Consider the following 23,803-nt stretch of genomic DNA (forward strand, 5'->3'; position numbering starts at 1 on the left):
ACCATGGGGCCCTCTGTTCACACCGTTGACATCAGAAAACTGCTCGCCCACATGCCATACACATGGTCTGCGGTTGTGAGCCTGGTTGGATGTACTGTCAAATTCTCTAAAATTACGTAGGAGGCGGATTATGGTAGAGAAATGAACATTCAATTCTCTAGCAACAGCTCTGGTGGACATTCCTGCAGTCAGCATGCCAATTGCATGCTACCTCAACTGCACATTTTAGAGTGGCCTTTTAATGTCACCAGCACAAGGTGCACCTGTGTAATGATCATGCTGTTTAATCAGCTTCTTGATATGCCACACCTGTCAGGTGGATGGATTATCTTGGCAAAGGAGAAATGCTCACTAACAGGAATGTAACCAATTTTGTGTACAACATTTTTGAGAAATAAGCTTTTTGGGCGTATGGTACATTTATTGGTTTTTTTATTCCAGCTCATAAAACATAGGACCAACACTTTACATGCTGTGTTAATAATTTTGTTCAGCGTACATACAGCAGGAGCATAATTCAATACAATCATTTGATGAATATGATACCACAGACACCGCTGTTTCATTTGTATTCACTATTGTAAAAGTTTCACATGTAGTAGGTGTACATATAACTAAGAACCAAATCTTGCGCTGTCCATGAGAGACTAATATACAATGCATGATGATGTCAGGGGCAGATTGGTCATCTGGCAATTCTAGCAGATGCCAAATAGGCTGGACCATTTTGTAGATGGGTGTGCTGGTCAAAATTGACACACACCATTAAAAAAAATAATATATATATATGAAAAAAAAGTGACATGGCCGGCGGCCCATGGGCCTGTTAACACGTTTTAATTTCTCTGTTACAATAATTTGTAATGAGCCTTTGGCTGATCAGTGGGCAACAGCCGACCCCCCTACCAAGATTGTCCGGCCTGGTTTTCTGATAGGCTGAGCTGAGGCTGAGCTGAGGCTATGCAAACACATTCAAAGTCAAATGCAGCATAACCAAAGATACCTGCTCCTACTCTGTCATCAGTTAGACAGCCAATATTATGGATCGTAAAAAACAGAAAGAGCACATTCTACATTGTCACCTCATTCAAAACATAATTTTTGGGGGGGCAACTAAAACCATGATATGGTCAAACAGTAAAGCGCATCATCCTCATGATTCCGGTAATGAAAGTGTCTGCCCTGCCCATGTTTCACTGGGGCCTGCTGCTGTGATGACCAAGCCACTCTCCTCTCCCACCATGCGCTCGAGATAAAAATATGTTCTAATTGTTCTAACTCTCAATATTCACCTCAATAGCAACTATTCTACAACCAAGGTATTTGATATGGCTTTGACATATGGAGCGGCGTGTGCGAAATGCACAACGGCCATTGCGAGGGCCTACAACTGCAAGGTTTTTTTTTGTGACATTCAATGTACTGTTGGATGAATACATGGCAAGTAGCAGTGGGCATTACATTTAGAGTTAGCTATCTAGTTAATAAGCTTTGAGTTTCTACTTCCTCAGGTGATGAACCCCAAAGTAATTAGCCTATGGTACTGGTGCACATAAAAATTGAGAAATTCTGGAGTCCTATTTTGACAGTAGAATATAGAAACGATAGTCTAATTGTCATACCAAAATGTATGACAATCACCGTATCAGGTTGCACATCAAAATATATTGAATCATACCTGATTGGATGTATTAGATGATGTGTTGGATTAAACAACATATTACTTGATTACCTCAGTAGTCTATTTATAACACTTCTTAATAAATCACTATGAATGACTTCATAAGATGATTGCTCATGATTTGGGTCCGACCAAATCAGGGGCTGGTGCCACCAACTGTAAAAGGTAGTGGCACCAGTTACACCATGGGATAATGTTAGTAATTAGTAATTGATACTTAGGGTATGTGTTGATTCAGGGGAACACACATGACAGGCTCTAATTTGCAATATATCCTAAGTCATTAGCTTGGCTTTTATAACGTATAAAACTTAAAGGAATAATCACCTTAAAATTATATATATATACAGTGGGGGAAAAAAGCATTTGATCCCCTGCTGATTTTGTACGTTTGCCCACTGACAAAGAAAGGATCAGTCTATAATTTTAATGGTAGGTTTATTTGAACAGTGAGAGACAGAATAACAACAAAAATATCCAGAAAAACGCATGTCAGAAATGTTATAAATTGATTTTCATTTTAATGAGGGAAATAAGTATTTGACCCCCTCTCAATCAGAAAGATTTCTGGCTCCCAGGTGTCTTTTATACAAGTAACGAGCTGAGATTAGGAGCACACTCTTAAAGGGAGTGCTCCTAACCGCAGCTTGTTACCTGTAAAAAAGACACCTGTCCACAGAAGCAATCAATCAATCAGATTCCAAACTCTCCACCATGGCCAAGACCAAAGAGCTCTCCAAGGATGTCAGGGACAAGATTGTAGACCTACACAAGGCTGGAATGGGCTACAAGACCATCGCCAAGCAGCTTGGTGAGAAGGTGACAACATTTGGTGCGATTATTCGCAAATGGAAGAAACACAAAAGAACTGTCAATATCCCTCGGCCTGGGGCTCCATGCAAGATCTCACCTCGTGGAGTTGCAATGATCATGAGAACGGTGAGGAATCAGCCAAGAACTACACAGGAGGATCTTGTCAATGATCTCAAGGCAGCTGGGACCATAGTCACAAAGAAAACAATTGGTAACACACTATGCCGTGAAGGACTGAAATCCTGCAGTGACCGCAAGGTCCCCCTGCTCAAGAATACATATACATGCCCGTCTGAAGTTTGCCAATGAACATCTGAATGAGTCAGAGGACAACTGGTGAAAGTGTAGTGGTCAGATGAGCCCAAAATGGAGCTCTTTGACGTCAACTCAACTCGCCGTGTTTGGAGGAGGAGGAATGCTGCCTATGACCCCAAGAACACCATCTCCACCGTCAAACATGGAGGTGGAAACATTATGCTTTGGGAGTGTTTTTCTGATAAGGGGACAGGACAACTTCACCACATCAAAGGGACGATGGACGGGGCCGTGTACCGTCAAATCTTGGGTGTGAACCTCCTTCCCTCAGCCAGGGCATTGAAAATGGGTCGTGGATAGGTATTCCAGCATGACAATGACCCAAAACACATGGCCAAGGCAACAAAGGAGTGGCTCAAGAAGAAGCACATTAAGGTCCTGGAGTGGCCTAGCCAGTCTCCAGACCTTAATCCCATAGAAAATCTGTGGAGGGAGCTGAAGGTTCGAGTTGCCAAACATCAGCCTCAAAACCTTAATGACTTGGAGAAGATCTGCAAAGAGGAGTGGGACAAAATCCCTCCTGAGATGTGTACAAACCTGTTGGCCAACTACAAGAAACGTCTGACCTCTGTGATTGCCAACAAGGGTTTTGCCACCAAGTACTAAGTCATGTTTTGCAGAGGGGTCAAATACTTATTTCCCTCATTAAAATGCAAATCATTTTATAACATTTTTGACATGCGTTTTTCTGGATTTTTCTGTTGTTATTCTGTCTCTCGCTGTTCAAATAAACCTACTATTAAAGTTATAGACTGAAAATTTCTTTGTAAGTGGGCAAACGTACAAAATCAGCAGGGGATCAAATACTTTTTCCCCCCACTGTATATTTATATTTTATTTTTATTAGTCCACTGTTGATACAGTCCCATAATGTTTTGCATGTCAGCAATCACGTTTTCAAGATATAGAACTTTCAAAAAGCAAATCGTAATTTGCCACCATCATCATGAAGATGTGGCAAGTGACAGTTTGCTTTGAGTTGGTAGTGCACTGATGTGGCTGGTGTGGATAAAATACCAGGGCCAAATTTTTGTCCCAGTCCGCCCCTTTTGCATGTAGGGGTTTTACATTAATGTCTGAAGGTCAGATATAATGTATTACAAATAGGGCCAAATATACTCTTTATTCTAGTTGTATTATGTATTATTGTCTCTTATTCATGTGGCCATGTAAACCACATATTTACTCTAGACATTTGCTCTTTTTGAATGCTGTACAATGCCATAATATGCATTGTATATTCATAAACATGTATGAATATATTACATGCCTGTTATACAAGCCGTATACTACAATGCGTTGCACCTTGGAACATTGTAATCCCTGAGTTCAGAGCTCCAACATCACCTCACAGATTATGGATATTGATGCATCTCCCAGTTCAGCTCACATGAGGGAAGTGGCTGCTTTTGTGTCCTTATTATGTCAGCTTCCTTTTGGGTTGTCAGGGGATCCTAGACAAAGTGGGTCAGAATATTATTCCTCAGCATGCCAAGATGATGCACCACCCAGTTTGGGAATCACACCACGGTACATCAGCATCAAACTCAGGAAGTAGCATTCCTCACATGGCACTCCTCCATTGCAGGCACGGGCACAGTGGAGGGTTCAGAGGGATTCATTCACAGAGAACAGAGTTGAACCTTGGCTGCTTCTCTAGTTTGGCTGCTCCTCTAGATCTCTATGGAGCTAGGCTGGATGTGTTGGGCTATGTTTGATGACTGACAGGGCATGTCCGCTTGAAAGATGTAAGTCACGGGTTTATTTCCAGGTTGAAGGGTGTGAGAGTGTGAGTAACACTTGATGTTGCTAATTGTCTGAGTGGCATGGCCACCCACTGCCAGCTGTTGTAGCACATGGGAAAGTGTCACGTTCGTCACACGCGTACCTACATCAGTCTGTTTGTGTGTGTGTGTGTGTGTGGACTTGTTTTCCTATTTGTCTGGACCAGAATGTCCTGACAAGACAGGAACAATTCTGAAAAGCCAGGACATTTTGCGTGTCCTGAAAAGTTATAATGCTATTTTAGGTTTAAGGGTTAGGTTTAGGGTTAAGGCTAGGTTTAGAGTTAGGATTTCTAATGGGAATACATATTTACTTCCCAAAAAGATCTGACAAGTAACGAAAACATGGCTTATATATATATATATAGTGTGTGAGAGAGAGAGAGAGAGAGAGAGAGAGAGAGAGAGCTTGCTTGCCTGTGTGTGTTTGAGCATGGCATGTGAAGGTGTGTGAGTGTGTTTGCATAGAGTGTGTGGGTGGGTAAGAGGAGATCCTCACTCCAGTCTATCTTTTTGAAGTGTGAATTAACAACCCCGGCATTAGTCAAGCTGCTGTTGGAAATGATTGAAGAGGGACTTTGATTTCTGACAAAACGCAGGTGCATCACTGTTAAATGTAAATTGCCCTCAGACACGAATGGATTTAGAATGAATGCGGCTGCTCTTCTCTGAACATCCCTGTTCGTGGTGGCCGATTTGTTCAACGGAAATGCTTATCCCCTCCCAAAGATGCATTTTAAAACATTAGTTAGACATTTTCACCTTTGACAATAACTCTGGAGGGGGTAGCGCTACTGTAGTTTAGCACAATGCAAAGTTTGGCCCCACGTTGAGTTTGAACCATTTTCAAAATCACACCATTCAGATTCACAATGAAGGCAATCCAAGGCCAACACTCATTTTTCTTTCTGACTTTGGATGGCACTTATTCAGGGAGATGAACCTTGCTCACCCAGACGCAATGCTCGACTGGCTGTACAGCACAGAACAGCACACCCACTACCCATTTCCACTGACCCATTTCCACTGGGTCAGATGTGACTGCACAGCCTCCACATTTGCCTTCAGCAAATGTCTTTAGACAATCTCTTCAGAATGGAGATTCCAGCGCTAAAGCTGCATTGGCTGGATCACAATCAGATGGAATCTGTTTTAGATATTTCGGCAAGTGGTGCAACTTTACCTGGATTGTGTAGACTGTTATTGACTGTATGCTATTGGACGGTATTGCCATTGATTTTCTTGTGCTGTTTGCAGGGCTATCAGGCATTCATATCCTTGATGATAGCTATGCATTCTTCCAGAGCCGTTATCCCTGGTTTTGATTGATGTCATCAGAGACACAGAACGCAGTTTTCGATCAAAAAAGTTTTTTGAACAGAGGACATTTCATCTACTCAGGTTTAGTAGATGGACAACGGTCAGAGAGTAGTAAACTTGTAGAATCTTAAAGGCTTAGCTTGACTGCACTGGATAGTCTCAGTCCTCTCGCAAAATCCAGTTCGCTATTTAAATTGATTTCAGAACAGGGGCCCACAAAATTGGTCTTGTCATTGTATCTGCTTCAGGTGTAGTAGATGGATAATGGCCGTAGATTAGTAGACTTTTAGAATACTATAGGCTTAGCTTGGCTAATCTGGGAAAACTCAGTCCTCTCAAGCTTCTCCACAGTGACACATTGACGCAACCTTCCAGCAGACAGGGAATGCCTGATACCCCTTTCTCTATTTTAAGCCCCCTGAAATTTAATTAGATTAGATCACCCACCGGAGAGGAGAGCCGAGATTCCCAGACAGACAGACACTCAATTAAATGGAACCCACATCTGATCAGGGGACCACTCATCTCTGACTCCTCATTTAGTTCCACCATGGCCATCCCCACTTCCTGAATCTAGCAGGTGCCCAGAGAATCATGCAATACTTTGATTGGTCTGATACGGGCACTGCTGAGGTGCAAGGGTGTAAATGGAGGTTATCCTTATGGATGTTCAACTTCTTAAGTGTCTTCCACCCTCCCATTGTTAGGGATTACTAGGGTGTTTAAGGGGGGAATACAAATGATTATTTCCACAGTTGAAATGCAAAGGGCTTTGGAACCAGCTCAGTGTAATCCCCAGACTTTGTCAGAATCTACTGTGAAATATACAGTATAATACTAATGGAAGCAACAGTTTCTGACGATTTTAATGCACAACTAATCTTTATTCAGTTTCTTTAGTGAAAGAGGGGATGTAATATGGAACTGAATATGCTTCAGGGTGGGTGGTGGGGTGCGTAGGGGGCCTCTCTGTCTGTCTGTCTGTCTGTCTGTCTGTCTGTCTGTCTGTCTGTCTGTCTGTCTGTCTGTCTGTCTGTCTGTCTGTCTGTCTGTCTGTCTGTCTGTCTGTCTGTCTGTCTGTCTGTTTGCTTACTCTTTATATTCCCCATCTGCCCTTTTAGAATGTGTAAGACGAAACATCTTTAATACAGTGCGTTCAAAGTTCTTGGCATTTTCCGGATTGACTGACCTTCATGTCTTAAAGTAATGATGGGCTGTCATTTCTCTTTGCTTATTTGAGCTGTTCTTGCCATAATATGGACTTAGTCTTTTACCAAATAGGGCTATCTTCTGTATACCAACCCTACCATGTCACAACACAACTGATTGGCTCAAACGCATTAAGAAGGAAAGAAATTCCACAAATTAATTTTTACAAGACTTGTTAATTGAAATGCATTCCAGGTAACTACCTCATGAAGCTGGTTAAGAAAGTTCCAAGAGTGTGCAAAACTGTCATCAAGGCAAAGGGTGGCTACTTTGAAGAATATAAAATATATTTTGATTTTTGGTTACATGATTCCATGTGTTATTTCATAGTTCTGATGTTTTCACTATTATTCTACAATGTAGAAAAACCCTTGAAAGAGTAGCTGTGTCCAAACTTTTGACTGGTACTGTATATCAACCAACTTGTCCCACTTCTGGACCGTACAAGATTGATGCTATAAATTACCCACAGACACATCGAGGAAACAACCTCACTGGTCATATCAAGCAACTGAGCATCCATCTTGGATTCCCCTCCATCAGAAAATAACAGCGATCACTCAACCTAATGTCACCTGTTTCCCATCAGATAAAGTTCAGCCATCTCCTCCGGCTCTACAGTGATCAGGTTAGCAGGAGCCACAATGGCAGGACCTGAAACAGAACCACACATCCTAATGAAGATAGGATAGTCAGAGGTGCACAATACATGTTCAAAGTCTCTCTCATATAATGAACTATAGCCATATGCCCCCTCCCATTCTGCTGAACTTAATACTGTTAGTGTGGGTCTCACAGGTCTCAGCTCCAGTAAAGCAGGGCCTGGTGGATGAATAAGCTATTAACCCATTCCCTGTGCTATCGTTAAAGGGACGCTCAGCAATTTTGCCGGGGCATTCACAAACATTGGAACCCAGCTACAGATTAATTTGCTGTTGTTTTCTCCTCCCAAAGCAGCCCCATATACTCATGCTATTTGGTGCGTAATTGGTGAGATAAGATCGAAATACATGTCTCAAAACATGGTGTCCCCAGTCTATGTCTACTTTTCAAGAAAATGGCCTAATAAGTCTTGTTAGGAACCCTAACAAGACATGGGGAGCAGATGAAAATCAATTCAATGGTTAGAGGCAACATGAAATTATGTTGAGATGATGTGGACTTGGGTCCCTAATTCAATCAATTGCAGATAAAGGAGAAAACACATTGCAGGTTCACTCAAAATGTTAGTCAGAGGCTGCGTTTTGACAGGCAGCCAAAACAGACCAATCAAACAGCTCTGAAACAGATCTGATGTGATTGGCCAAAAGACCAATTAGTGGAAAAACAACAAGAATTGGCCTGCCTGTGTAAATGCAGAGTGTTAATTGTGACAAAACCAACACACCACAAATCAGGTCTCAGAGATCCTGTATGAATTCTATATGTATTTCTCAGCAAATTAACACAAAAACTACACCTGTCCTTTCTGTAGTTAAATTATGTTTATACCCATAGAATTTATTTTCCACTATGTGTGATTGATTGAATTGGGTCTCATTAACATTTTCAAATGTACTTTAATTGTACAGCAATACTGTCACCAATAAATGCTTTGTAGTTATTAACTACAGCTCTCTCTGGCTTTCCCCCCTAGTCTCTCTTTTGATAAGGACAAGTAGAGGATATTAGTTTCAGGATGCAGCTGAGACCAGGAACACAGCCACCTGAGATGTCTCACTTCCTGTTTTAATATACTCTGTCCCCAAACTCCCAGAACACACTAGGTCATGTCTGTCTACCACCTCGCTTTTAATGACCTCTGTCTGTCTGGCAGAGTGAAGTAGAAGACAGAGTGCAGCAAGGCTCGATCTAACCCTCACTGCATCCCATATGGCACCCTGTTCCCTTTATAGTGCACTACTGTTAACCAGAGCCCTATATGGGAAATAGGGTGCCATTTGGGATCCAGACACTGTTAACACGACTCCTAAGACAGATGACAGATATCACCCGGCGCCCATTGATCTCATCTGAAGATGTTTGTGTTTGGATTGTTGTTGTGAAAGATGAAATTAGCTTGTCACAATTCTGTCTGACAGGAGATAGAGGGGAAGAAAGCAACTGGAGGCTGACGAGAGTGGCTTTACTGAGGGTGTTGTGCTCATTTACTGGGCTAGAGACGCAGACCTTGGACAAGGTATAACGTCTGTCACCCAGCTCACCAAGGCTCGAACCCAGGACATCTGCTTTGTTAGCACACGTGACCACCCTCCCGAATTGTCTTACCAAACGGCGCCACCGAACAGTTAATGATTCAGCGGCGCAAGTGGCGACACTTCAGGCTGAGTAGTATGTTTCACACATCCCCATGTGCTACAAAGACACTGGAGAGCCTGTCATATAGCTTATTACCATCTCAAAATAAGGGTGCTGATCTAGGATCAGGATCCCACTGTCCATGGAATCATATTCAATGTAATCTAACAGTCAAAACTGATCCTAAATCAGAACTCCTACCCGAGACACTTGATACATATGACACCAGCTCAGAAAAGATCAGACCAGACAACAGCAATGCAAAGGCAACAGAAAACATTTTAATGCAATGTATGGGGAATTAAACTAGGAGAATTGAGCGGTCATGGTGAATGAGACCGGCGGGGCTGACTAGGGCAAATGGATTTCTCATCACATTGACAGGCTAACTGGGTGTAAAAGCTGCTCCTCCATTAAAACCCTCATGGGGGCATTTTACTCTGCAGATGGGGAGTTGTAATCATGCTTGCTTGATCAGGAAGGGGAGGGAGGGAGGGCCAGCCTTGGCGCGAATAAATCAATCACAGATAACAGTAAGTGAACAAACTCAAGTCAAAGCAGCGCAGATTAAACATATGGGGAAACTCAACAGAGGATTCGTATGGGCAGTGCATTCACCTTCCCAAATGTCATGATTATATTGAATTTGACAGTAAAACTACTGTACTACTACTTTGAATAATACTCCAATAGCGCCATTATACTTCATTTAAAGCAGGGTTTCCCTAACTCGGTCCTGGGGCCCCTCCTGGGTGCATGTTTTGGTTTTTGCTCTAGCACTGCACAATTGATTCAAAGCTTGATGATGAGTTGGTTATTTGAATCAGCTGTGTAGTGCTAGGGCAAAAACTAAACGTGCACCCAGGGAGTGGCCCCAGGAACCCCAGGAAAGTACTTTACCAGTGACTTCAAAAAAAGTTGCTGCCATACATGTACATTGTGTTATTTGATGATAGTGGCTAAAGTGGAACTTAATAATGTCTTGTCAAATCAAATTGTATTCGTCACATGCGCCGAATACAACAGGTGTAGACCTTAGAGTGAAATGTTTTTAAAAGTATTTGCTAAATAAACTGAAGTAAACAATAAATTCATAAAAAGACATTTAAAAAAAAAGACAAGATGTACTCTGCTATTTTCTTGCGTCTGAATTCTGCAAAACTCTCAAATATCTATTCCTCCATTACACCCTGTCGCAATTAAAATAGGTCTTTGTGCGTATCTTTCTGTCATAGTCTGATGTGAGTGTACTGCACCACCTCAACAGTTAATTGCCGCAGTTGCCAAAGCCTAAGAAAGAGGCTAATGTGCAATGACAGAGGTGCACTTAGCCACATAAGCGTGAACTGCTCATTACAGCGACGCCTTGTAAGATTAGGTATAGAGAACAGGCTTTAAATTGAATTGTGAAATGTAGGGTTGGATTCGTGTATGGCATGTTACTCAACAGATTTGAGCCGTGTGGAAAACAGTTCCCTACGTCTCAAGTGAAAGGTGACTGCCTGGAATGAAACTGGTGAACCACTTCTCGTATAAGCATCACTTACGATAAGTGATAGTTCACCCCCAAAATCAATATGACTCAGGTGCTTTCCTCCCTCAGACGTGGTTGAAAGACGACCAGAGTCAAACGACAGATATGTAGGCATGTCCTTTCAAACACTCTCGACATGGCACCCTAGGCTTGGCAGTGCTACTACACTTTCTTAGTGTTAAAATGTGCTTTTACAGTGATTTCTCCTTCTGTCTTTTACAGTTAAACCAACGCTTATCGACGTCGACATATACGTCAATAGCATCGGACCTGTATCATCAATAGACATGGTAAGTGAATATTTCTCTCGCTCTCTCTCTGTCTCTCCTGCTTATCATGAACATAATTTGATTACTTTGTTTTTCTGTGCCGCTTGAAAAAAAGGCCAACTGTGGGCCAAGAGAGTAAAGGCAAGATGCACTTTCCATCATCCTTCATATCCCCTGTGAGCTGGGCTGCAGAGGAAAACAGTTGTATCTGGTGGTGAAGTGGGATGTGTGGGTGATGGAATGAGAAATAGAGCCTGTGGTCACAGTGCTCAGACAACTGTTATGCCATAGTAACTGTATCGCTATGCTCTGTATGTAAATTACTCAAATGTACATGGCTCAAATGCTTAGTAGTGGTAGCGCAACGAATATTGAATGCATACTGTATCATGATGTAATACAACTCTAGCTCCCATTGTAGTAAGAACAACCCTTGGTGTGTTATTCATGATATACATCAGGGTGCTTAAGCCTCGTTGCTTATTTACTTAAATCGATCCTATATGTAATGTCCCTATGTTTTGTAATCAACTTTAAGCTGGTCTTGGGTAGTGTAGTGTGCTGTTATTTTCTATTGTTGTGAAGTTCATTCAGGGGATACGGCCATTTTTGTTTAGAATCAACAGCTACTGATGTTCACCCCACCTTGGATTTGTACCTAATTATTTCAGACACACAGTGATTGGTGAGTCACACAGATCTCCACCACGATGTGACTTTGGCTAGACTACGATAGCCTATAGGAGCATCCGACACCCTCCCTTAGCCCCGCCCCTGTAACTGTTTGTCCTGGCAACATTACAAAGCCAGGAAGAAAAGAAAAACAACCGATTTCTTCAGCTCGGTTTAGCTGCGAATCCCCGTCACACTTCAGTGCACCCCGAGCATCACCCTGTGAACTGATCTCCGATGCCTTGAATGCCCATTTAACGTATTTAGATCATCAGAACTCTGTTTCTGGAAGACGAGGCAGCAGGTCAAGTCGATGGGTTGTATGGAACAGGGCGTCCATATTGATCATCTACCCTAATTGTTACATCTTCATATACAGTAGGGTTAGCAGTCAATGGACTTACCCAGGTATGATGTTCTATGGACATAGTATTTGATATAATTTGGAACTGTCCATATTGATAATGTAAAATAATATATACTGCTCAAAAAAATAAAGGGAACACTTAAACAACACATCCTAGATCTGAATGAAATAAATAATCTTATTAAATATTTTTTTCTTTACATAGTTGAATGTGCTGACAACAAAATCACACAAAAATAATCAATGGAAATCCAATTTATCAACCCATGGAGGTCTGGATTTGGAGTCACACTCAAAATTAAAGTGGAAAACCACACTACAGGCTGATCCAACTTTGATGTAATGTCCTTAAAACAAGTCAAAATGAGGCTAAGTAGTGTGTGTGGCCTCCACGTGCCTGTATGACCTCCCTACAATGCATGGGCATGCTCCTGATGAGGTGGCGGATGGTCTCCTGAGGGATCTCCTCCCAGACCTGGACTAAAGCATCCGCCAACTCCTGGACAGTCTGTGGTGCAACGTGGCGTTGGTGGATGGAGCGAGACATGATGTCCCAGATGTGCTCAATTGGATTCAGGTCTGGGGAACGGGCGGGCCAGTCCATAGCATCAATGCCTTCCTCTTGCAGGAACTGCTGACACACTCCAGCCACATGAGGTATAGCATTGTCTTGCATTAGGAGGAACCCAGGGCCAACCGCACCAGCATATGGTCTCACAAGGGGTCTGAGGATCTCATCTCGGTACCTAATGGCAGTCAGGCTACCTCTGGCGAGCACATGGAGGGCTGTGCGGCCCCCCAAAGAAATGCCACCCCACACCATGACTGACCCACCGCCAAACCGGTCATGCTGGAGGATGTTGCAGGCAGCAGAACGTTCTCCACGGCGTCTCCAGACTCTGTCACGTCTGTCACGTGCTCAGTGTGAACCTGCTTTCATCTGTGAAGAGCACAGGGCGCCAGTGGCGAATTTGCCAATCTTGGTGTTCTCTGGCAAATGCCAAACATCCTGCACGGTGTTGGGCTGTAAGCACAACCCCCACCTGTGGACGTCGGGCCCTCATACCACCCTCATGGAGTCTGTTTCTGACCGTTTGAGCAGACACATGCACATTTGTGGCCTGCTGGAGGTCATTTTGCAGGGCTCTGGCAGTGCTTCTCCTGCTCCTCCTTGCACAAAGGCGGAGGTAGCGGTCCTGCTGCTGGGTTGTTGCCCTCCTACGGCCTCCTCCACATCTCCTGATGTACTGGCCTGTCTCCTGGTAGCGCCTCCATGCTCTGGACACTACGGTGACAGACACAGCAAACCTTCTTGCCACAGCTCGCATCGATGTGCCATCCTGGATGAGCTGCACTACCTGAGCCACTTGTGTGGGTTGTAGACTCCGTCTCATGCTACCACTAGAGTGAAAGCACCACCAGCATTCAAAAGTGACCAAAACATCAGCCAGGAAGCATAGGAACTGAGAAGTGGTCTGTGGTCCCCACCTGCAGAACCACTCCTTTATTGGGGGTGTCTTGCTAATTGCCTATAATTTCCACCTGTTGTCTATTCCATTTGCACAACAGCATGTGACATTTATTGTCAATCAGTGTTGCTTCCTAAGTGGACAGTTTGATTTCACAGAAGTGTGATTGACTTGGAGTTACATTGTGTTGTTTAAGTGTTCCCTTTATTTTTTTGAGCAGTGTATATTGGGTTTATATAGTCAATGAAGGCTACTCACTCAGACATGATTTTCTATGTTCATGGTATGTACTCTACTATAATTGTTTCTGTTTAAGCCATATATACAGTATAAGCCTAGTATGTAGTCACGCAGACCTGATGTTCCATCGGCATTGTTAGCGATCCAAAGAGAAGGAGAGTATTCTTTGCCATCGGTGAGTGGTTAGGGTTTATTTACACCGACGGGACTGAGTGCTCGGATGAGTCAACGTCACTGAAGCAGATATTAATCTAGGACAGAGTGTGATGGGAGCATGTCTGATTAAGTACCATTAACTCAGAGCGCAGTGGTCATAGTTGCTGGTGCTATTCGGGAAAGATAGCACGTCGAATTAACCGACCAAAAGAGGACACTATGCCACAGTAATCTCGGCCTACAGTCCATCAGTTAAAGATAATGACTCTCTCTCCATGAGATCTCGCAACGCTACAGTGCTTCATGTGGTGCCATTGAAAAATGATGGATCTATGATGTTATTTTGGTGCATTTTTGCTGAGTGAAAACAGATTGTGTTAATATGAGGAATCAATATTCTTCTACAGGGCATGGTTATTTTTATGTTCCACAGGATTAGCGCCAATAAAGACAAAAATAAGTTCTTCAGAACCTGTCTGATTGTTTGCTCTCCTCAGAATGAAAATAGACTGATAAGAGTCTGCCAAAACGTCTAACCTAGATAACAACGGGTTGCATAATGTTAACTGGCGAGGAGCCACCCCACAGAGAGGAAGAGAGATGTTTGACGACGCCATGTTTAAAATGGAGTGCATCTAAGATGTGACACCAGGTCTCAGGGAAACAACAGTAGATCAGTGGGTAGTGTTTACTCGACCAACAGAGAACTCATCCTATTGAGCAGTCTGTCTAACCTTCAGTTTCTGATAGATCTCTAAGGGATTGCGTCATGACATCTGTCTCAACATCCATACTATACCACTTACATGTACATTTTAGTCATTTAGCAGACGCTCTAATGCAGAGGGATTTACAGTAGCATAAGGGTTAGGTGCCTTGCTCACGGGCACGTCGACAGATTTTTCACCTAGTCGGCTTCAGGATTCGAACCAGCAACCTTTCAGTTTCTGGTCCAATGCTTTTAACAGCTAATATTCATAATTTGGTGTGCATTCTATGCGGTGTGCTAGTATGAACTTTAAACTTTGTCTACCCTCCTCCAGATTCCAATAGATCGCTATAGGATTATATGGGACTATATGAAGGCTACAGGCCCAGATCGTATCTCTCCTTTCTAATAATTGGTGTCATCATACCTCTGTCGTCATAGAGACATTACATAGAGCAATGAGCATAGGAAATATTTTGTGTGTTGGATACCATTAGCTTTGCTATCCAATATCCATACTCATACAGTTTGACAGCAGTCAGCTAGGATTTACAGTTACAATTAGAGTAAAAAAATATATAATTATTTTGTTGTTGTTATCCAACACAGGAATGCAGTGGCTCCCTTGGACTAATCCAATACCATTACTATAGTACAGTATATATCAGAAAAGAAAAATGTGAGACATTTCAAAATGTTTTCATTGTCTTGTTTTCAACAATTGTTTTCACAGAATCTCCAAGTATCCACACATTGAGTTTCTGGATTGTAGATTTCAACCACAATTACCCTCGTTTAATGACACTGGTTACTTGATGTACTCACTGAATTATTGACACATTTTGTTTGAAGGGACATCTTCACAATTTTCTGTGAAAGGAATTGCTATTTTTAGGCTATATCTGGGAGGCTCACTCTGTGTCCAAGGCAACGGGGCTACCCGTAACAGAAGCCACAGCCAGCCATACACAACATGCAAACATTTCAAAGCTCTCTACAAGCAAGCTGCCCATTGTTGGCCAACCTTTTACACAAGACTGACCTTTTGGTCCCTCACTGTGAGCCTTTCTAAAAAAAAAAAAAATAATACATTTGCAACAAAAAAAAGTTTGGCTTGACAATGACAGCAATGGAGATGGCAAGATCACAAACAGATCTGGGACCAGCCTAAATAAACAATGTAGAACAGAAATGTGTGTGGAAGCAAGTGTAATGAATCATACACAAGACTGTGAGTACTTCTAACGGGTTGATATTGTGGTTTCCAGATCGTAGCATTGTACTGTAATGCTGTAATTCCTCCGAGCATCTTTTTTCCCTCACTTGACCTTTCATAATGTCGCATTTGACGTGCTCATTTTAGTGCCTGCCGTTGGACTTTAAATTCATGAGGGGTGCTTAGTGTTTGCCTGGATGTTGCGCTCCGGGAGTAATTCTTAGCCTTGTAATGACCGACAGAGAGGCCAAGGTACATTCATAAGTTACCTCTTTTTTTACGTGTTTAATTTGAACTCACGTTCACCGCGGTAAGACTGTTGCTTTGCCTTTTTCTCGTCTTGTAGCGTCAGTCATTAAAAGCGTGGGTGTGAGCTTTCGAAATGATTTCCATAATAGTTAATGACACAGAACGAGTAAAGAGGATGTGGTTTTTTCCATCCCTACATTGATAAGCTGTTTGAGCACAGCGTGTATTTTAGAACCAAATATTATCGCCAGCGTGATGATTTTAACAGTAGCAATCATCTCCCATTCATTTCCAGCTGCTTATGGCCCTCATCTGAGGTAGATAACAAGGCTTTTTCTAAATTCCTTACATTTAGTGTAGAGATGGAATAGACTCCAGGGTAGACTGAATTTGGAAAAATGTAGTCCCCTACGGGCATGTTAAGACCTTAATTAGAGACCTAGGCTTCTCACGATGAGTGATGAGTGCACATGCCTGGATTGATTAGCTCTTCCCTAATGTGTGCGTTTTGTACTGGGATCCTTGGGACGTCCAACTCTGACATCACCACTTTCAAGTTGAAATGTAAAATGGTTAAGGTAAGGGTTAGGGTAATGCTAGGGGTTAAGGTTAGGGTTTAGGGTAGGGACGTCCCAAGGATTCCGGATAGCACTAACCCTTGTAAAAGAGACCTGGATCTCAGTGCGACTTCGCTGTGTACATAAAGGTTAAATAAATAAAACATATAAAAGATACCCTGAATTACTGTCGGATGACATAGTAGTGTACTGTACACACCCTTATGATGTAAGGAAGCCAGGTCTAACAATGGTTTAGGAATCAAGTAATCTTCTTGTTTTAACAATTCTTTCAAGACTATGAAATGTCATTGCAGTCTTAAGGTTGTAATTAATTTACCGAAGTGAAACTAATTGTGATGCCTCTGAGGAAAATATCTATTCATATTTATACAAAGTTTATTGACCTTCATCTTACATTTAAAGGGTATTACAGGACTACACAAAAGCTGTTAGAGGGGGAGAGAGCGGAATAAATGCATACTTGGTATTTTGGGTTTTTAGATTTCCTTAGCGATTAATCACTGATTTCATATCGCATTTATCTTCATAACTTAGCCAGTGAGAAACTCATGGGTGAAATAACATTGTAAAATGTTAGATCAGCATTATTAATTCAAAATGTAGTCATCAGTAGGTAAATGATGTATCTTATCTGTGATACTAGTTTGTCTGATCAAGCCGTTTCACTTTATTTCTCATACATTAATGTATGCCATTTAGCAGATGCTGTTATCCAAAGCAACTTGCAGTCATGCATGCATACGTTTTTCTTAGGGTTGCCCCAGCGGGAATCAAACCCATTAAACCTGTGCTATGCGCTACGCTCTACCAACTGAGCCAAACCAGATCTTATAAATTACAGTGGCTATTGTCTGGGAGGCTTGAGTAATATACTCTTTAGACTGACGTATTGTGTGATCAACTGTCCTTTTACTCCTTAAGGTCATGGTAACAGCTACAGTCATGCTGCACCCATCACACTCTAATTAGTGCTATATTAAAGTCAGGTCCCATGTGCCTGTAAAAGTTTCCAAAAGGTCACCCGTCAGAATCAAGATGTGGTTTCTGGGGGACGTCAACATAAGGGATTAGGAAAAGAGAAATACTTCTATTTTTTAGCACTTTTAAATGTTAAGGCAATTTATACTTGTCTTATCATAGAATCATTTATGGTATGTTTTGTCTAAGAGAATAAAGGTCTTGTCTCGTCCTGTCTCTATGTCCGGGTAGACCGTCAACACAGCGAAGTGCAGCTTCTCTCAATGACTGTGGATTGCAAAACAAAAAATTATTCTCCAGAGTTGGGACCAAAATGTATTATAAAATATGTAATAATATATGTAGGTTAAAGGTCATTTTTTTCTGTTTTGTTACAGGAATACGAAATTGACATCATTTTTGCACAGACGTGGATCGACAGCCGTCTGCAATACAACAGCTCTATGAAGATCCTGACTCTCAACAGCAACATGGTGGGAATGATCTGGGTCCCTGACACCATCTTCAGAAACTCCAAGAACGCAGACTCTCATTGGATTACGATGCCCAATCAGCTTCTGCGTATCTGGAACGATGGGAAGATATTATACACGCTGAGGTAAAATAAGTGGATTTTCTTTATCAGATATCACAGACATTGTTGTTTTGAACAGCCAACTATCGTTCCATCTTAGTTCAGAATTTACAGTGTAAGGAAACATTGGGTTTTCCCTTGAAAGGAAAGATAAAGACAATATATATTAAAATAGTGTCATTACTACCTGTCTTTGTACTGAAGATTACATCTAGAATGTTCTAACTTCTTCAGAACTCAGGTAGAGTTCAACACAGTATAAGAAGGTGGCACAAACACACTGACGTCTGTGCCACATACTGTTGCTACAACAATACACAGAAATAAACATCTGTCTACTCCACGATAAGACAAACATTGTTTTGTCTCTTTCATCATTGCTCCACTATGTGGGTTAGCATACAGTGAGGGAAAAAAGTAGTTGATCCCCTGCTGATTTTGTACGTTTGCCCACTGACAAAGAAATGATCAGTCTATAATTTTAATGGTAGGTTTATTTGAACAGTGAGAGACAGAATAACAACAACAAAAAAATCAAGAAAAACGCATGTAAACATTTTATAAATTGATTTGCATTTTAATGAGGGAAATAAGTATTTGACCCCCTCTCAATCAGAAAGATTTCTGGCTCCCAGGTGTCTTATATACAGGTAACGAGCTGAGATTAGGAGCACACTCTTAAAGGGAGTGCTCCTAATCTCAGTTTGTTACCTGTATAAAAGACACCTGTCCACAGAAGCAATCAATCAATCAGATTCCAAACTCTCCACCATGGCCAAGACCAAAGAGCTCTCCAAGGATGTCAGGGACAAGATTGTAGACCTACACAAGGCTGGAATGGGCTACAAGACCATCGCCAAGCAGCTTGCTGAGAAGGTGACAACAGTTGGTGCGATTATTTGCAAGTGAAAGAAACACAAAAGAACTGTCAATCTCCCTCGGCCTGGGGCTCCATGCAAGATCTCACCTCGTGGAGTTGCAATGATCATGAGAACGGTGAGGAATCAGCCCAGAACTACACGGGAGGATCTTGTCGATGATCTCAAGGCAGCTGGGACCATAGTCACCAAGAAAACAGTTGGTAAAACACGACGCTGTGAAGGACTGAAATCTTGCAGCGCCCACAAGGTCCCACTGCTCAAGAAAGTACATATACATGCCCGTCTGAAGTTTGCCAATGAACATCTGAATGATTCAGAGGACAACTGGTGAAAGTGTTGTGGTCAGATGAGACCAAAATGGAGCTCTTTGGCATTAATTCAACTCGCCGTGTTTGGAGGAGGAGGAATGCTGCCTATGACCCCAAGAACACCATCTCCACCGTCAAACATGGAGGTGGAAACATTATGCTTTGGGGGTGTTTTTGTGCTAAGTGGACAGGACAACTTCACCGCATCAAAGGGACGATGGCCGTGTACCGTCAAATCTTGGGTGAGAACCTCCTTCCCTCAGCCAGGGCATTGAAAATGGGTCGTGGATGACAATGACCCAAAACACACGGCCAAGGCAACAAAGGAGTGGCTCAAGAAGAAGCACATTAAGGTCCTGGAGTGGCCTAGCCAGTCTCCAGACCTTAATCCCATAGAAAATCTGTGGAGGGAGCTGAAGGTTCGAGTTGCCAAACGTCAGCCTCGAAACCTTAATGACTTGGAGAAGATCTGCAAAGAGGAGTGGGACAAAATCCCTCCTGAGATGTGTGCAAACCTGGTGGCCAACTACAAGAAACGTCTGACCTCTGTGATTGCCAACAAGCGTTTTGCCACCAAGTACTAAGTCATGTTTTGCAGAGGGGTCAAATACTTATTTCCCTCATTAAAATGCAAATCAATATAACATTTTTGACATGAGTTTTTCTGGATTTTTTTTGTTGTTATTCTGTCTCTCACTGTTCAAATAAACCTACCATTAAAATTATAGGAGGATCATTTCTTTGTCAGTGGGCAAACGTACAAAATCAACAGGGGATCGAATACTTTTTTCCCTCACTGTACTTGGTACACTCACTTTACACACTGAAGTACACTGTCTCAGGGAGGTCATGCGTTTTAGGGCGTAAATGTCATCCTTTCAGTCCTTTTTTGCAACATTTTCAACCGTGGACTCACCTCCACTGAGAAAAGAGACATCACCCTGCTGTTTGCGTCACTGACTAAGGCATTCCCTTGGCAACAGGCAAAGCACAGGACAAAGGAAAATAATGTGTGGGCAGGTTAATTATTGTCAGCACTGACCTGGCTGGCTCCACATGGCGGAATCATACAAGATCAGCCATTCTCAGTAAGCTGTATCGGTTAGTATTATCTTTGAGCATTGTCTTTTAGCATTATACAGTGTATGAGCATTATCACTGAGCATTATTATTGCACATTATCACTGAGATTTGTTAGTTAGCATCATATAATGCCCATAATGTCTATACACACCATCATATACATAGATATTTATATTCCGGACACTGACATTGCTCGTTGTAATATTTCTATATTTCTTAATTCCTTTCTTTCGATTTTTTTGATTTGTGTGAATTGTTAGGTATTACTGCACTGTTGGGGTTAGCGAAAGGCTTATGTTCCTACACCCCCAACAACATCTGCCAAATATGTGTACGTGACCAATAAAATGTGATTTGATTTACTGGTGATGATTATTGTTGAGCATTATAATTGAGCGTTGTCAGTGAGCAAAATTAGTTTGCATTATTAATGAGCATTTTCAGTAAGCATTCAGTTAGCATTATTCATCAGCATTATCATTGAGCAGATCTATAAATCTTCTTGAGTGGCATCCTGGTCTGATTAAAACAATGGAGTGAAGTGAATCAAGCTCCCATCTAAGCTCCCATGAATTCCTCTTCACTGTGAACTTCAGTCAAGCCAACGTAAACAAGAGTGACATTTTATCAGGGAGACAGAGGAAGAGGAGGAGGAAGAGGAGAAGGAGAGAATTAAAAGAGAAGATGAAGAGGGTGAAATTCGGTCTGATGACCTACATAACTCCGGGACGAGAGCATTTCTTCATCCATTCATTTTTCTTAACTAGTCTGTCGGAGTTTGTTACTCAAGGAAAATACCAATTTGAAAGGCTCACCACACTCGGAGGCGACCGGCCGGCCAGCCAACCAGCAATCTACAGCCCCTTGGCACTGGCAGTCATGTCAGGAAAATAGGTGGCCCATTAGGTCTCTCACAGGCATGCAACAAGGTGCCAGTTTGTTATCCCCGCAATCGCTCATTCTTTTCACACTAACAAAAAAAATGGAAACAGCATTGCAGCGAAAATCAGCATTATGGCTATCTGTCTCTTTCTCAGCATGTGCAGCATGTAAGAACAACATCAAGAGTCAGCCTTCCCTTATTTCACACCCTATGCTGTCTTCATCAATAAATGACACGTTCACATCACCAGTGGTGTATGTGTTTAGCGCAGCGGCGGCGGTTGTTGTAGCACTGCCCTCTCAGAGCAGAGGTGAACTGCATGCGAGAAACGACGGCAATGCTCACTCACGGCCTCTCTCTGACTCGTGCTGTAGGTTGACCATCAATGCAGAGTGCCAGCTGCAGCTTCACAACTTCCCTATGGATGAGCACTCCTGTCCCCTGGTCTTCTCTAGCTGTGAGTATTGTACGGCCAGGCAATAATGTCACCCATCCATGTCATATTTTGTATAAACATAAGAAATATATGGAGAAATCATATACGTTTATGATCAATATATGGGGGAAAGTAATATATTTAATATATGAACAATACATCAGGAAACATAATATTTTATATAGATATATGAAAAATATGAGAAGAAGAAATGTATTTCATATAGATTGATTAATTGACGCCTCCACAGACAATTTAAGGAAATCATCTAGGGTAACACAATAAAGCTTGAAAGCTTAGTTCCATTCTGATCCTTTTGAAGAGGGAAGGGGGGAGTGCAGCAAGGTTAGGCATCAATGGTATTGGCAACAAACAATGACAGACAAAATTGTTGTTTGTTTCATAAATTGAGCAAATTAGTACAGTTCCATTTCCTAATAATCAACTCTGGACAGGTGCATCTCCCTAGTCACACATACCTCTAATATACCACATACCTCTAATATATACAACAATCAACAAGACAATCACAGCATGATACACAATAGACACCAAAAGCCAGACCATACTATCCCGGGCATTTTCTTCTCACTCACGTACTGTAGTCTTACAACTCGCTTTTATATAAACGACGGATGTACCTGCAATGAACGCCATTGGTCACTACAGGTCCAATGTACTAGATCCAAATGATACCGTTTGTATTCTGTCACACTATGAGGTCGATGCACATACAACTGTTTTGAGTAGGAGGCTTGTTGGGTAGATTCTCTTAAAGGTATATAGGTTTGTAGCCTGAAAGATTGTCTGCAGCTTTTCATGAGAATGTATGAGTCACCAATGTGAAAGCTTGATGCAAAGCTACTCTGTACCTCTTTTCCATTCTATAAAGCCACATGGAAAAGGACCAGGCTTTCTGGGCAGTCCATTAACAACACATCAACAGCACGTCACCTGCAATAAAATGGGACAAAATTCAGTTCAGGCAGAATGGGAAGTGAACATAGAGCGTTATTATTAAGTGAAGTAGAACATTGAATTTCTACCCTTATTAAAGGATTGGTGGGAACAGGATGTGAAGGCCATGCACACTGAAGCTAATGGATTTCCAGCTGTTTCCCAGATAAAGACCTTGATCTTACTTCTATTCAGTCTACAATAAATCACCCCCCACCAGTGTACGTATGCCTCCTCCATTTCCCCACCCTTCCAATGAACCACCATTGCTTCACCATCCACAGCCTATGTACTCTATGTACATCCATACAGTAAGTCATCCTCAAAATGTCACCTTCAGAAAATAGTCCTATCATATTATTATGGATTTGAATGTTTTTGTTGTAAGTCAACATCTTGGTCTGATTGCCCAGACGCAGATTGAGCATAGTCCTGGTTTAAAAAGCATGCTCAATAGACAATAGGCTTAATCTCTGACCTGGAAACAGGGGAAAACTCTATCCATTCCTCCACACCACCCACCCACTGGCGTGGCAGAGCCGACAGACACATCCTCGCTGTTTGATATTTTCACTTACCCCAGGGAAAAGAACATTGGACATGTGGTGTGTTGTGCTCCCATGGCGACAATGGCGGCAGGTAGCCTGGCGGTTAGAGCGTTGGGCCAGCAAACGAAAGTGGCTGGTTTGAATACCCAATCCGACAAAGTGAACGATCTGCCAATGTGTCCTTGAGCAAGGCACATCATTTGCTCCAAGGGCACCGTACTGCTATGGCTGACCCTGTAAAATAACACATTTCACTCACAGGAGTTTGGTGGC

At 42.2% G+C, this 23,803-nt stretch overlaps 1 protein-coding gene across 2 annotated transcripts in view; it reads left to right on the forward strand.

The window, feature by feature from the left end:
- LOC115179446 (gamma-aminobutyric acid receptor subunit gamma-3-like) overlaps positions 1-23,803 on the forward strand; it is a 47,821-nt gene that overhangs the window by 2,495 nt on the left and 21,523 nt on the right. For both annotated transcript variants that reach the window (XM_029740984.1, XM_029740985.1), the window contains exons 3-5: positions 11,177-11,244; positions 18,238-18,458; positions 21,964-22,046. In XM_029740984.1, coding sequence (XP_029596844.1) covers positions 11,177-11,244; positions 18,238-18,458; positions 21,964-22,046 — 372 coding nt within the window. The remainder of the gene's footprint in view (positions 1-11,176; positions 11,245-18,237; positions 18,459-21,963; positions 22,047-23,803) is intronic.

Source organism: Salmo trutta, chromosome 39, assembly GCF_901001165.1.
Source record: "Salmo trutta chromosome 39, fSalTru1.1, whole genome shotgun sequence".
Taxonomy (NCBI): domain Eukaryota; kingdom Metazoa; phylum Chordata; class Actinopteri; order Salmoniformes; family Salmonidae; genus Salmo; species Salmo trutta.